At 43.2% G+C, this 16560-nt stretch overlaps 1 protein-coding gene across 1 annotated transcript in view; it reads left to right on the forward strand.

The window, feature by feature from the left end:
* The window catches only part of DIS3L2 (DIS3 like 3'-5' exoribonuclease 2), a 198286-nt gene that overhangs the window by 107916 nt on the left and 73810 nt on the right, over positions 1-16560 (forward strand). Inside the window, exon 11 of the mRNA XM_054166737.1 lies at positions 11327-11439. Within this exon, the coding sequence (XP_054022712.1) occupies positions 11327-11439 (113 nt within the window). The remainder of the gene's footprint in view (positions 1-11326; positions 11440-16560) is intronic.

A 16560-nucleotide genomic window follows, 5' to 3' on the forward strand; every position in this document is an offset into this window, starting at 1 on the left:
CTGGTTTTAACCTTCCCTTTAAATCCTGTCAACCTATTGGTGAATTTACATCAGGTATACCTGTGGGAAAAGGGATAAAACCCTTAAACACATTGAGTTCCTATAAGGATCATGAAAATGAGGTATAAGCAGAAAAGAGCTTCTCTTAGTGTCCCACATCTGGGAAGAGTGCAGCATGACCTTTCTCCTTAGCAGACATCAGCCAGCTGGCTGTGGGCTGCAGCCTTCAGAAACAGGGAGTGAGAACTTGAACCTCTGTTCAAGAAGCCTATTTCATGCATTTTGGTAAAACCAATCAACACTTTGCCAAACATTGCTAAAATTCTCCCCTATGTGCTACAGGCCTATGGACACTGGGGCTGCTTTTCTTGGACCTTGTGAGCACCTTAGTAGACATCCCCCAGTATCTTGTATTTGAAAGACTCCTATAGAGCCCTGGCAGCCCCAAGATGTTTTCTTCTCCATCCGTCCTTGTTCTTTCCTGACACAGGTCACAGACATTTGGATTGTTCTGGTTTTTGCAAAGTTGTGTGCACTTTTATGCTGCTTTTTAAGCCATAAATGTTCCCTTTTCTATTCAGCTGTGTCTCTCTGGCCACTTAAGGACTGTAGGGGAAGTTTTCTTGAGTGACACTTGATACAGGATCTTTCAGCTAAGCTGTTTGGTCCCCACAGCACAGAGTATAGGAAGAGTTTGTAATTGGAATCATGCTGGGCTGGCTTGCTTAAGATAAACACTGTGTTGAATCAGAAGTTACATTATGAAATTGCTATGCTTCCTTCTTTGTAAGATGTTTAAGATGGAGAGAAAATGACAGAAAATCTGCGTTGATGTATGAGTCAACTGTAAAATGACCATAATCTTCAATGTACTTAAATTTATTGCAGTAGTCAAATATAGGGAAATAAAGAAGAGCTATAAGGAGTGAGATTGTGTGTAGCATTTGGTCAGTTTTACCTTGGTATCAGACATCATTAACTCAGCTCTCCTGCTACCTGCTGATTAGTCTGTTGTGTCACTAGGAAAGTGAAAAAGACATATTGCAGTGATTAAAACCAGGTCCCTATCCCTTCCTCCTATCGAGGGCTTGTGGCTGCAGATGATTTGAAATATGCAAAATGCACTCTGGTCTGTGCCAAATCAGCTGCCTGCTGTGTTCCACAGCGTGCTCCCCTGTAGCACTGGGGAACTGCAGCATGTGCTGCATCTTTTGCCTATTCTTTTAAAGCGACTTGGGGCTGTGTGTGGAAACACACATCCCTTCCAATTTCCATGTGCAGGCTTGAATGGAATCAGAGGGCTGGGCAGCATGACCTTTCCTCCACCAAACACCTCTCTTGGAATCAGTCAGACAACTGAAAAGCATAGGGCTCCTGTCAGCTTGAGTGGAAATAATGGTCAGCTTGCTCCAATCTAATGGTGATCGAAAGGAAAATAGACAAGTGCATTAAACTGAGTGATAAGGTCTTGGGGTGGAGATTAAGGAAGTCTGAATTTGGTTGGAATATTGATTGTTGGAATTTGTTAGAACATTTTTTACATACATTTGAGAGCTGCTTGGGAAAAGATTCATTAAAAGCTTGGCTAAGCAAAAAAATGGGCAGGATTTGTTATTAGTATTTAACATTTTAGTTCCCTGGATTTTTCTCTTAAGTATAGATATTTTATCTCCTAAGAGATTTCTTTTCTTGGCAGTACACAAAGAAAAAGGGGAGAAGGACAGAGGATTAGGACAAAATAAAAGGTAGATTGTCTGTGAAGGACTAATCTCATGAAGACCATGGCCATGGAACAGCCAAGCAGACATGCAAATATCAGTAGAGTTACTCATAAGAGTGAGTTTACTTTGCTGCAGGGAGGAGAGTTGCTCTGGGTGAAGTCACCTTCCAGATCATTTCAGTTCATAAATTCAGGACCTGGGACAATTCCCCAAAAATTTAGAGGTGCAGCATTTTGTGTCTTGGTAGATCTCACTAATATTTGTGGATGCATACTTCAAGACAATAGTGTGTGATTGTATATTGAAGGATAAAAAAATGTGAATGCCTTTAAGGAGCTGGGCAATGGGTAGAGGATCCAGAAATTCCCATGCAAACACATCTAAAAGCTGTTTGCCTAGGATTGCTGTTCATTGAAGAGGACCTCGAGGATGAGGAGAGTCTTTAGAGAGGAACCACAAATGGTAGGTGGTGTCCAAGAGAAAACAAGATTTTCCAGCACATTTAGCACAGAAGCAGCAGAAGATGTGTGAGGGTACATTCCCACATGGTTAACTTCAGTCATTATATTCTGTTGCATGCAGGAAGAAAAGAAGCTACTGCTGTATATATTCTGTATTATCAACTTCCTTAAATGGCAGGATCCCTCAGAAACACTGGGCTGTTGTTTTAACTTTATTGCAGTGCAGGGGCTTCAGAACCCAGCTGAACAGGAAACACATCTTACAGTTCAATTCACTACAGTATTTCTTGATTGTTGACTATTATGCTGTTTACATGGAGAGAGTAAAACCAGGTGCAGAGGGAAGTATTTTGGAAATCTCTCCAAAAATAAACAAAGAAATTGGATGGCTACAAGTGAAATCTCAGCAGCTGCATTCTGTTCCCAAAGAAGTTGAAATGTCAAGGCTGTTCAGTGGAAGTACCTCGCGTGTGTTTGGCCTAGCATTAAAGCCCAAGGTCCCCTGGAATGCCTGGGAGCGCTGGCTCAGCTAACAGGAGAGAGATACTGCAAAAGGGACTGAGGCTGGTCCCTCCTTACTCTAAACCTTCATTTCTGGAACAGGATGACATCCTACACCCAAAATGATTGTAACTCATCTTCAAAGCTGTTGGGTGCCACTTCCCATTGCCTTACATTCAAAGACTGCTGATTTCCTGATAGTTAGCCTCTCAAGTGGGTCGTGGAGTAGTGATAAAAATAATTAATGACATGAATGCCAGAAATTGTCCTTTTGCCTTCATCATGTTGGCTGGAAACCTCACTTTTAACAGACTGCTTGAGAGAGCTAAGCACAGTCTGCCTTGGTAACTTCTCTCTACCAGCAAAGGGTGCTTTCTGAGACAGGAACCCGAGTTCAAAGCGGTATAGTTATTGCCTTGGAGTCCTGCTTGATAATAATTGGTGAAGGGTTGGAGATCCATCTGTCCAGTGCTTGGGATTAATCTGAGTAGCAAAGACTTGTGTTGTGTCTGAGTCATAAGTCATCTGGAGGTTCTCTGAGAGATAGCCAAATAGCAAATACTGACATTCAGTGGATAAATCTGATTGTGGTTTGTAACTCCATTTTGCTCATCACCCTTGAATCTTGCAAAGACTTCAATATATTATATAATGCCTCTGAGTGGAACGTGCTGCTTTGGCACCTCACAAAGTCTGCTAGGCACTTGTACAGGTACAGAGGAAACCAACTTCCCCATGACCCTCTGCAGTCTAAGTAGTTTCCAGGATAGGAATGGGGAGAAAATGTGTGGGCAGGAGGTGGGACATAAGCACCTGACACCTCCGTGTGCCAATGCTGGACATGTTTGATATATCAAAGAAAGGGCATGTTTTTATTGTCCATCATTATACTGTCTGTCCCCAGCTGTCCTGTGCTCTGGCCTGCCATTTATTATTAAAATATTCCTGCTCTGCTTTCATCTGTATTTCCCTGCTTGTATCTTGCTCAGCAGTGCAAACAAATCTTTACACAGTGTACTTTTTCTGTTGTGTCTGTCCCTGTGTCCTTCAGTCTGCAATTAAAAGCATTATCTTGCCCATGCTGTGTAAGTTCTGTTCTGAGTATTTAGTGTTTTGTCCCTCAGGACAATTCCTTCCTTGTGTAAGTACCCACCTTAATGGTATGGTGGTGCCTCTTGCACAGAAGAGCTCTTTCATTCTCCTCTGGAGTTACTGCATGAGGTTCAAAAGTATTTTCCAGGAATGGTGTAGGTGGTAGGTGCATTCTGGATAGCAACATGTCACAAGGTGATGAAAAGCTGATTTGGATTTACTGGCAGCCCACGGGACAGAACATTCCTGTATTATGTTTCTCTGTCCTGGTAACATGATAGGATCTGCGAGGTCTGGAGACCTGGCTTCTGATTGATCACCGTCTTAGATATTCACAGCTCACAGGAGATGGAGCCTGGGAGAGCACCACCAGCACAAGGATCTGCTCTGTGTTTCTGTGGGAGTATTGATTCTCCTGCTCTTCTGAGAATCTGGGAACGCCCCATGATAATCAAGAGCATTTTCTGAGCACACTCTTCAGAGATGGGCAGTGGCGGGGAGCACCTTTCTTGCAGGAGCTTTAAATGCTAACCTTAGCCAAAGTGTTTGTGTATAAAACTCAGGGCTCTCTAATGCACCATGTGTGAAGTGCCACGCTCTGGAGATGTTTTGACTTTGGTTTAGAGTATGAGAAGTAGCTTTTAAATTCTGTTAAGTGGTGTTAGGACACTGCTGAATTTATTAGTTGCTGCAGACAAAATCTGTGTGCAATTGAAATGGAAGACCTGCTCTTAGCATTTAATTTAGCAATAAAGTCTCATAACTCTGAAACTATTTTGAATTGCTGATGGCTCATGGAATACTCTGGAAAATATTCTTCTTAGGAAGGATTCCCTTCCTGGTGTCTTTTTCTGCTTTCCATGCCTGCTTGTCCTTCACTGGACTTAATGAGTACAGGAGTTATGTTTTGTACTTCACCTGGAGATGGTCCTATTTCTTTAACATTAAACTGATGCCAGAGACAAAATGACCAAAGGTCATGGTAGTCAAGACCTGGCTAAAACAGTACTTTGAATGTCACTACAAAGTAGGTAGGAATTATCCTGGATTTTAGACTCATGGATGTCCCATGAGCTGGCCTTTTAACCTCAAGAATGAGAAAAGACCGTAAACCAAGCAGACAAAAAAAAAAAAAAAACCACAAGAAAAGCCCCACAAAACCCAAACAAAACAAACCCCAAAACACCACCAACCAAGCAACAACAACACCCAAAAAACTAAAAAATGTTGTTATGCTTTATTTTTGTGCAATTCTCTGAGTATTTCCTGGTTCTATCAGAACTGCTGAAAGCATCACTTTGCACCTCTATGCCTGTCAGTAGGTACTCACATACTTCTAGAAATCCAGTAAATGCTGAGACTTTCAGTATGGAAAGCCTTAGCATCTGAATATGTTGGGGTTTGGGTTTTGCCTTGTTTTCTTTTCTCCCTCTTCCCCCTCCCAGGATGATCTGCCTTTGGAGTAACTGGGGCCAGTCTTGGTTCTGTTAACATTGACAGTTGGTCCATCTTGCAGCTCCTGAGTTTGTGCCACTAAATGAGAAAGCTCACAGCCCAACTCCTACAGGAAAAGATGTAAATGTGGTCTGTAAAGGCTAAAGAGATACAAGGTTGAGGGAAAAAAAAGCAATGGGTTTACATTTAAATCAGGAAGCAAAGCAGAATCCCAGACCCACCCAGCCCTCTCCCTGTCTGCAATCCAATGCAGGCACTTGGAATAACCACAGTGATGTGCTGCATGTGCCAGCTCCTGCTTTCTACACCCTTGGCTGCCTCTCTAGGTGCTACAAACTCAGAAAAAAGAAAGTTATTAAGCATTATTCAATGAGTTCAAATGTCTTGAAGCCTTCATCAGGCTGTTCCTGATAGTCTCAAAGTCTCTCTGTGGCTGGAGCATGAAGGGAGCTGTTTCTGTGCTGCATTTTTCATGCAGAGGAGCTTGGATGGGGACATCTCCTAGATGCAACGCCTGGTAGTACATAATACTACTACACAGTATTTTGTGGATGGTTACCCTTTAGACATGCTTGCTGTTTGTTTGGGCAGGCAGTTTTTCCTCTTTTGAAGTTGTTGCAAAATTGACTAAAGTCATACTTATGCTCAGATGGAAAAGTTGCAGCTCTGCGCCCCAGGGACTTGTCCTGCTCTCTTGAGAGACAGGTTTCTGATTCCTTTTGCCAGAGTCTTTTCAGGAGGTTATGTCAAGGAAGAGACCTATAGAGAAAGAAAAAGCTATTACTTGCTTAAAAGAAGGTGTAATTAGTTGCCTTTCGGTTGGCTAGAGACCATCATGTGATAATTCAAAAAATTTGGTTTCCTGGTAAACAAGTTAATGGATTTATGCTCAGTTGCACTGCACTTTCAGAAAGCAAATGGCCCTAGGGCACACAAGTAAAATTTAAGCACTTTCCTTGTTATTTTAAAATAAGTAAAATAAAACACACTGCCTGTTTGTCTGAACAATAGCTTGGCTTCCTGTGGTGGAAAAGTAACAGCTGAGAATTAAAGCCACCCACCTTTTGTCTTCAGGCTCCAGAGCAGACAAATAACTCCCTCTTTCCATGGTTCTGCATTTACTTCTATATTGAACTCTTCTCCATCCTGTTCTTTCTTTGCTTTCCCATTTGCTCGTTCTCCTACTCAGTCATTGTCTTTTCTCCCTGTCCTAGGAGGGACACTTCTGTTTCACTTTTGATGTACTTAACACACACCAAAGAAAAAAAAGAATCTTTGGGCTTGGATCAAGTCCTTTGTTTAAAGGCATATCTGTGATGGCCTCTAGCTAGTTCCTACAGCTTCCCCAAGTCTCAGTGCCATTTTTGGCCTCAGTGCAATTATTTGGTTTGTGTCAACCCCTGTTACTGTCTGCAGCCCCTCTGCCTATCCCTTCTGTAACAGAGACACTCCACTGTAGGCGCTGTCCTCACCTGTTTGCCTGCAATCACTTGCGAGCTCCTCAGCCCTGATGAAGACCCATGCTCTACTGTAGCACTGCTAATAGCAGCAAAATATTTGTGTAGGTTAAAGGCCTCATTTATCTCTCTTCATGCAAGTTTTTCATACTTCTGCAAGGTGCTAAATATTACTTTGCAGATAAGAGCATCAGGATGGTACCCCCAGGGCAGGGGAATGGGAAAGAGCTGTAATTATTTGCCACAAGAGTTTGGTTTAGTAGGGGAACAGCCAACTACCTTGAACTGCTGACAGCAGTTGGTAGTTGGCTTTCTGGCTAGACCAAACACTTTGCAATCTGTTTTGAACTCTTCTGAAGGCTGAAGACTGTGTGAGAAATAGTGGTTAATATAAAAAACTTGGAAGTAGATTTTGAGTTGTCTCAATGCTCTTGCTAGTGTTTGTCTTCTCTCCTGAGAATGATGCTGCTTGAAGATGAGATGGAAATAAAGGGGAGAGTGTATGCATGCTAGAGAATTACCTTCTGCTGTTTTATCCTTAAAGAGCTGCATTTTTAGTTTGCACAGTCCTAAAACTCACATCTGTGAAGGTGTAAGCTGAACTTGCTCGATCTCTCTCTCCATATTGGTGCTGACTTGGGCTGCTGAAGAGAGGAGGGGTTTGCTTTCAGTGTGTTCCCTTCAATACTGTTCAGATGCATTCACATTTCTGGGGCAAATACTTGATAGGACTTGCTGGTTTGGCAGTTTTTGTGGAGCATTTACAGGCTGAAAGGGCTTTTCCCTTCTCTTCCAGCTCTTTCTTGCTAATCCTTTCTTGTTTATAATTTTCCTCAAGAAAGAAGAAAGTTCTTTGAACTGTTTTGTTGTAGAGAATGAGATCATCAGTGAAAAAATAATTAAAAAAGGAACAGCTTGTTCTTTGTTCTTCTGTGAGGTGCCACCATTCTCCTTTGATTTTTAGCATCATATCAGTGTTACTCACACAAAGTTTTGGAGCAGGCTCAAACAAACCAGATTCTCAGATCGAGGAGCCAAAACTTCTCCAAAACTGCTTTGTGCCTAGTGCAGCATTGTAGCTCCATCACTTGGTAAGCTTCAAGGGGGGATCCAGGCTTTTAGAAACCTGGAGAAATACAAGCCTGTCGCATTCTGCCATTCTGGCAGCCTACAGGATGGTAAACATAAGGGGGAATTGTCTTCTCTGTGCACAGTGCAGCAAGGGCATCAGAACTGTGTTGTTAACAGGAAGGTGGTAATGAATCCTATCCCTCTTGCACACAGCATTGGCCCAAGAGGAGCTTTGGTGGCTGCATAACCAGCCCTTTCCCTGTTTCTATTGCAGGCCTTAGGAGGAGAGCTCCTCTTTGCAAAGGGCCTCATTATCAGGCTTTGCAATGCCATGCTGTAATTTCAAGCCATACTCCTGTCTCCCATCCATCTCTGCTGCTGTGCCTCTGTTGGTGCAGAGAGGAGCTGATAGGGTACAGCCAGGTAATAAAAAGTGCATCGCTGGATTCTAAACCTCATTCCCTGTTGATAAACATCTCCCATGTAGCAGCCTTGTAGTGGTAGACTTCAAAAGGGATGACAGTTTGCACCCACTTTCAGGAGAAATGATTTTAAAAGGAAAAATCCCGGAGATCCTGGGAGAAAGAAGCCATCCAAGTGCCTTCAGCATTTTTCATTGTGATAGATGCGCCCTTCAGCTCTGGCTTTAGCCTCAGCATATGAGGTGTCTGGCTTAATCTCCTCTACATTCTTACATACATTTCTTTAAAAAAGAAAAAAAAAATCAAATCTTTACACTGGCAGTGTATATCTGGCTTTAGGGGTTGTTAGCTTCACTCTGGGAGGCTTTTAAATTTGGAGGGGAGCAAGTCCATGTTTTGTAAAGTACACGTTTCTGTAAGAAATTTAGAGCACCAAGTCCATCATGATGCAGAGCTACATGCCAAGATTTGAAGCCTTTATTTGCTGGGAAAATAGATTTATTCATCAAAAAGAAGGTGGAGTAGACCATGTGTAGCAGCCTATGGTGTGTGGTCCATGTGTGCCCACCCTTTCCCCTTTTCTCTGCTCTCTCTCTGTCGAGACTTTTTTTCATAAATGAGTTTAACTCTCTTTTCATTCAGGCCTCTTTTCCTTGGGAAGTAACAGAAGACTTACAACATGAAATGTTCCTTTTGTGACTTTGTCATAAAAATTAATGAGACTAGAAAAATGGTTTGTGGACCTGGAAGAGAATCCTAGTGAACAGTATTTCTCCATCCACAAAGGACTTTCATTTTAGCTAGCAAATAAACCAAGGAGAGAGCAGTAGGCAGGTGTTTCTGTACAGGCTTAGGCTGGTATTTTGTCTAACACATTCAAAAGCAGTGATTTCAGAGCAATCAGGTTGGTTGATTGCTGTGCTGTATCTTCAAGTTCTCATGATCTGAATTTTTTGGGGGTGAGGGAGGTAGGGTGATTCATACTGGGGCAAGGCAAACCAAAGAGCTGCCAGTTTGCATTATGTCAATGTATGTAAGAAAATATTTAGATAGAATTTCCATTAGGAGTTGAAAAGCAGGGGGCTCACGCTGACCCCAGCTCTTAGAAGCTCTGATGGGAAACCTGAATGAAATTTAACTCCACTCAATGTGTTTTCATTGGCTGACTCCATGTTTTATTATCTCATGCAATGAGATCTTTCTTGGTTTGTCGATTTTCTATCGGGGACAGGAAGTTCATGTATGTAAGGGTGCACATATTGAATTAAAGTACGATTAAAGGCATGATGTAATGACCCCCCTCTCCTTTTCCTTCAGTCAATATTTGCTTGCAGGGTCAATACATTATAATATTGACTTCAAAGTATTCAGTATTTTTTTACCTTCTGAGTATGTTGGCTTGGAGTGTGTGTAATATTAAACCTGTTGGTTGAACTCTAAGGTCTTAGACTTACTGTCTAAGTATTTTCAGGCTTGGATGCCTAATCCATGTCGAGCAGCTTTCAAGGCATGTGATAATATCACAACACAGCTGTAGGCAGCTTTCTGAGGTGAACCATTTAATCTGCAGCCTTTTCTCCCAGCTTCCTAACGACTGGTGGAATTTGTTCCTTGGTGTGAGATGGGATTACTGCCCTCTCCCTGTGCTGCCATCATATTTGCTTTCTGCAGGACCTTCCAATGCCTGTAGGTTATGTGGACAAATCTAAACCACAGCCCTCCCATCTTCCATATGTGCTTCTGCTGCTTTTACATCTGTGTTCTGTCAAGTGTACAAAAGGAGCTCAAAAAGCAAGTCGTTAAAAATTGTTGTGAATTCAGACAGTCTCAGGCTGAGCTGGTGCTCACTTACCTGAACTCAGAGGTGAGGGCATAATGGGCTGGGTGGTTCCATTCCCATTCTGCTGGAATCTAGCACCTGGGTACCCATCAGAAAGGCACATGGGCAGATGTACTGCATGATGAGTGCAGCTATGAACCATTTATCCTTCAAAACCCTGACATTCTAGAGAAGGGCTTTGATAATATCCTTTGCAAGGCGTATAAACAAACAGGATTGTGACCAGCATAATATCTTATTACATTGCCTTTATAAAGAAATTAGGAAAGAAAAAATATTTATGGATACCAAGAAGTTAGTGAATTCCTCTAAAGAGCCTAATGTTATAATTAGGAACTCGCTGCACTTAGAACTACTCTACAAATAAGCACCTCAAATCTAGCCTGGTCCTTCCAGAGAAAACAAAGGTCAATAGACTTCTTTGAGGATTAGCAAGCCAGAATTTCTTGGACTAAGGTACTAATTACTTCCAAAGCTGGGAATGATCCCTGCTTCTAAATCCAAATTATTGCCAAAACCTCATGATAAACTTCAGTAGTATTCCTCTCTAGCCTAACATTTGAATTAAAATACTTCTAGACTGGACTCTGATTAAAAGACAAAAAGCCTACTCTGAAGGGAAAGCAGGATAACAGTGGGAACATTCTGCTTGTGGAAGAGCTGCACTTCTACATAGCCTGATCCAAAGTCACTGAAGACTCCACAGCTCACCATCAGGAATTTAGGCTCAGCCGTGGTGAAGTGGAACGAAGTGCAGCTCTGAGAACCCAAAAGCATGTGTGACCAGCTGCTCCATACTTGGGTTACAGTGTCCTGCACTGCCTGTGTGCTGGGAAACTGGGGTTCCATAATTCTTGCTTACTGTTGTCTGACAGCAAAGGGATGAAGACTGGGCTCACTGTCACAAGCTCCTACTTGGAAAGACTTATTTGCTTGGGTGGTGTTGGATTGGTTGATGGGTTGGACGCGATGATCTTGAAGGTCTCTTCCAACCTGGTTTATTCTATGTATTCTATGTGATTTTTTAGAAAGGGTTTTCACATAATCAGTGCTGTGCTTGAGGATTCACTTGCATGTGGCTCCATTTGCACAGGGTAGCCACTGTGCCTGTGAATTTAGTAGTGTTCTGAGAGCCCACAGTTTTCATCTCAGATGGAAGAGATGGAAAGAAGTATAATTGTGTGAGATCTAGGCATATGGTGAAAAGGTTACAGTAGAACTGGGAGTGAGGGGAGAGGGGCCAGAGTGAAATGTATCAGCAGTTTGTTCCTACCTGCAGCCTACTGACCTCCTCCTGCAATTTCAGGGAACTTTGAAGTGGGTGTTCACATCGCAGATGTCAGCTACTTTGTACTGGAAGAAACAGCACTGGATAAGGTAGCAAGCGAAAGAGCAACCAGTGTCTATCTTGTGCAAAAGGTAAGGACAACTTTTCCTTTTTTCATCTTGACAGCTGGGCCTTCCCTTTACCATCAATTCAATTCAAAGGTTCATTCTCGGATGCCTGTGATCAAAGTCTGGCTGCTCTTGCTGCAAACCTACATAAAAGAGTAAGCTGATGCGAACACAAGAGCTGACATAGCTGCTGACTGCCTCAGAGGTTATGGAAGAAAGTATGACATGAGGCAGCAGTTTGACCCTGTGTCTGTGAGCAGAGACCCTGGTGTGCCAGGGCTGGTCAGCTCAGGAGCAGCTGTGTGTGAACAGGACTTTGCTGTTCAGGACCCAGAGCTGCATAGCTACCTTTGCACAGTGCTGACCTGAGATAAGCCTGACAGACTCAGGCTGGCTTGTCTGCTTTGCTCTTGTGAGCTTGAAATCTGCAGATGTGGTGGTGGAGGATTCTGCCTTCAGTGTGGTAGCAGCAGTTATCCCTCCCAGAGGTGGATGCATAGCAGGGTAGGGTATAAAACATACTGTGCAATCCTGAGGTACAAGAGTATTTCACAGGCTTGTCTTCTATCTGGTTATCCATATACTGGAGAAATTGTCCTTTTGTCATACAGTGAAAAGATGCTTGCAGCTTTTAGTGCAACAGAGTCAACTGTTAAAATAAAGTTTAAAGCTGCCTATACTTGAAAAAAAGAACAGATTCAAGTTCATCATGGGAAAGGAAACATTCAGGTTTTGTCTGTGGCTGTTTCATTTTCAACTGGATGTGCAGAAACGCTTTCTAACTCATCAGACACTGCTGGCACTGGCTGTGAGCCTCCTGTTTTGGCTTGAAGCATCAGATGCATGTAGAAGAGAGTTGGGGCAGTCTCATAAGAGCAGACTAATCTGCCTCTCCCCATGCTCCCATTCAGTCAGCCTGAAGGCCTGGTCTCCACAGCCATTTCTGGAATGATAGGGCATCTTTTATAGAGTAAATAAAGATATTCCTTACTGTGAGGGTGATGAGACACTAGAACAGGTTGCCCAGTGAAGTTGGAATTGTTCAAGCCAGGTTTGATAGGGCTTTGAGTAACCCAGTCTAGTGGAAGGTGTTCCTCTCTGTGGCAGGAGGGTTGGAACTAGCTGATCTTTAAGGTCCCTTCCAATCTGAACTATTCTATGAGTCTATGATATCCTACTTCTTACTTTGAGGATTAGGAATAATTCTTTTCCTCCCTCCCTGGATGTTCCTAGTGTTGCTGTCTGGGGAGGATCTTGTAGTGATGTTATTTCAAATAGCTTACTGTGCCCACTCCATGCTTTTCAGATGACAAAATGTTGTATTTTATGTTATTGAAATCAAATTAGTGGTTTGATATCAAGCTGCTAAGCTTTAGTAGCTGTTGCATAAGATTCCTGGGTAGAAACAGCAAGGTATAACTTCAGGGGGCTTCAGTGAATCCTGGTGGATTTTACATCTCTGTGAGTATGGGTTGTGTGGAATATCCCCAGTGTGGAAAAAGTGCCCCAGATGGCTTTGGGGGTAGTGAGACCAAGAGCACACAGGTGCTGCAGTGCAGCACCAAGGAGTGGCTGTGCTGGGAAATGCCACTTACCAGTGACTTGCTGTTCTCCAAGCGGGGGAAGCAATGCTTATCTCATGGACAGAGCAGTTCTGGCACCAGATTCTTGCCAGCCCTACACCCTCCAGTGATAAACCCTTGGCTTATGTGGTGCTCTGCTTTCTCAGTGGCTGTAGCTTGCTGTGGGAGATGTGGGCTGGCCCAGGGGGTGATGTCACTGCAGGGCAGCAAAGTTGTAGTCTGGGAAGATGTTGCGGCAGTATTTCCAAATCAGAATGTTGTGATTTGAAGATGTGAGTTGGTTTTGGGTTTTTTTCAAAGGGAAAAGGAAGATTTTTATATGGAAAGACATTTTTTCATGGAAATCTAGTTGAATTCAAAAGATAATTGAATTTTCTTTCAAAGCACTTTCTCCCCCACCCCCAGCACTACCAGTCAGTCACATGCAATACTGACCCAGGTTACCTGTTGTCTGCAGTCTTTAATTGCTCCTCATCTTCCTTGTCCCAGCAGTCAGGATTAGTGTTTTAGCCACACTTCTGCCCTGCAGGAAATATATTTTAAGAGTGCAAACTAGGTTAGATGATTCAATGGTCAATATTTTAATTGCAAGGGATGAAAAGGTGAGCGGGGATGGGTGAAGGAAAGTGGCCAGGCTGCCTGAAACAAGATGGTATCATGATTCTTGTAGAAAATATGCTTTCCTTTGATGGAACTGTTTCCTAAGACAGCTGTGATTCTGCTAGAGGTTAGCACCACACTAATCCTCCCAAAGAAGTTAAATAAAGTCACATATTTAGTTTTCCTGAACCGTGTATCCAGAAGGGGAGTTACTGTGTAATTGCTAGCAGTCTATTTAATAAAAGTCAGAAGTTTTTGACATAAGCCTGTATCAGGTTTTAAGAAGCAAGAAAACCTAAACAGTTTCCTCTTTTTTGGCACCTCTTGTAGTGTTATTTTAGGTGTGAAGCAGCTTGAGTGAGAGGTCAGCCATAAATCCCTATAATATTTTATTGGTCATATTTTATACTGGAGATCAAAGATGGGAACTGTAAGGCTATCTTCACGCTGAGTCCAAGGACTTTGAGGCATTCACTTTTGACACCAGCAGGTTGTCAGGGTGTTGATATTTTGATAATCTCAGGCTGAGTAACAAAGAGTTGATCAAAATGTGAATTCATGGAAGTGTTGATATAAGTCTTGAGCAGAAATCTTGGCTCATAAACAAATTGCCTATTTCCTTTGAATGTCTTTTAGTGTGTAAGAAAGAGGCTTACTGAGGCCACCCCATTGTTGGACCTCAGCATCCTCTTCCCATCTCTGGGGAGAGAGCAGTTGATGGAAACTTTCAGTTAATAGAATCCCTTCCCATCAGAATGGTGGTGGGAGAAGGGGTCACCCCTGGAGTCAGCAATGGTCATGTCCTACTGAACCAAGCCTGAGCAGTCAGCCAAAGCCAGGACATCAGCAGAACGAGGTTGTGAAAATAAGAGGTTGTCCTTAACCAGGTTTGCTCCATTTTTAACTTGATTGACTGATTTTACCCTTCTGTTCATTGAAAACCTGCTGCAGTGGTTCTGTTTATGAGAGCCTCACTGGCTAACTCGCTCTGAACCTGGCCAGTCGGTCCTGGCTGCAGCAGATGCTTTGGTTTTAAAGGAAACTGGGAGTTTTATCATCTCAGTGTGTGTGTGCTCCCTCCCACTGCCCAACTTCCTAGCAATGAGTTTGAGGCTGGAAACTCGCATTTGGTTTCTGGAAGCACTTTATTAGCCAAAGTGGCAAAACAAACCAAACCCAAGAGCTCTCACAAGCAGGAGGTTAGATCTTCCTGTTTCCAAATCGAATGCACCATGCAGAGGAGCCAGCTGCTAAACAGTGTCATCAGCCATGGTTGCAGGTTCACATGTTTTATAATGCTGGGATGACAATGTGTAGGGAAGCCCCCAGCTCAGGCACAGCCTTTTCTTACTTTGCTTTTCCCTTTCTGCCTACTGCTTTGGGGTGCTGGGGTGTGTGGCTGCTTGCAGGGAGAGCTGATAGCATGGAGCAGGGCTGTCAGGCAGTGCTGGAGCACTGCATCTCAACCTGCATGTAGTAGAGCTCGAGATACCACATGGAGGACTTGGAAATGGGGGGAGAGAAATCCTGTCTGTGCTTTGATTTGAAATGCAGGCCCGTGGCTGTGGGCATTGTGGATGTCAGCCTTTCTCTCAAAGAAGTGCCCTTTTCAGTATCTCCTGGGCCTTACTTGTCTTGTGGGAAGAGATGATGTCTTTTATTAGTCAGAGAGGGATGAAAACCAGACAAGCTCTTACCACTCGAGCCTTTCTTCAACTCCAGTTTCTGTGATACATTCATTAGAAAGGATTTCCTGGAGGCTGTAGGGCCTTTTTTTCCATTGTGAAAGCTTTTTATTCTAGCCCTGCTGGGTCTCTCCAACTGCATTTCTGGACTGAACTATGTTTATACACCCTGCTCTTCCAGCTTTATGATCCCTGTGTGAGCCCAGGTGACTTTATTTCCACCTGCAATAAAGTCATGCTGAATGATGTGATCCCCAACGTGGGCACATCCTTAGCAATTTGCTAAGGAAACCACTTCACACCAGAGGTGATATCCCTCGGCAGCATTGCAGCCAGCCGGATCTCTGCGTGCCCAGGCACTCCCCAGGGCAGCTGGCAGACGCCGCTGTCTCTTGGCAGACAGTCACGGGAAGGGCAAAGCACTTAGAAGATGCCAGGCAACCTCTGGATTATTTGAGGTGATGCTACACAACCCTGATATTTTGCAAGTCTGGGCATTAAAGACGTACTTAGGGAAATCTCTCATCCTGCGTCTCCTTCAGAAAAAGATGAAGCTAATCCTATTGTGAAAGCTCCTTCTGGGCAGCCCCTGTGAATGCTCCCGAAGCATCTTGCTCCCCAAGTGTGACACGGTTGTGACATCTTTCTGTGCTAAATGCTGGCCTTGCAACTGCTAAGAATCCTTTCAGCCTGTGACCGTATCGTGTTAAGGAAAAAGGAAATGTGTATTTATAGCTTAAACTTCTGTGCTTTGTGATATTTGGCTTATTCTCTGTGTAGAATGTGAGGAGGAACTGCGATGTTAAAGCAGAGGGAGGCAGCTAGCCAAGGCTGTCATGATGTTGAAAACAGGTTTCTTCTTTTAATTCAGTAAGGTAGATAAAAATTGAAATACCTTCAGTGCAAGGTCACATTCTCTTATGCATGTGTTTGATGAGCCCATGAAAAGGTTGATTGAAATCTTGCTCCTCCTTTGAGGCTTCCCTTCGTGGCTTGGGTTAAGTTGCTTTGCCTAGAGTTTCTCTCCTGTGAAACAGGGGTAACGCCGGCTTGATGCTTCCCTGTTTAACAGTGGGTTTGTTACAGCTAATTACTTGGTGAGTGTTTAGTGCTGTAATTATGATCTGAGTTAAAGCTTTGCTTGTGTTTCACATCATTTGAAAGCCCTTCCATAGAATTATAGCCTCTTGAATCAGGTATTAATCCTGCTAAGTACACTTAAAACAAGCATCCTGTTGTTCTTTGTGGATGGGCTTTCATGTTTCGTGTAGGCATTT

Source organism: Dryobates pubescens, chromosome 13, assembly GCF_014839835.1.
Source record: "Dryobates pubescens isolate bDryPub1 chromosome 13, bDryPub1.pri, whole genome shotgun sequence".
NCBI lineage: Eukaryota > Metazoa > Chordata > Aves > Piciformes > Picidae > Dryobates > Dryobates pubescens.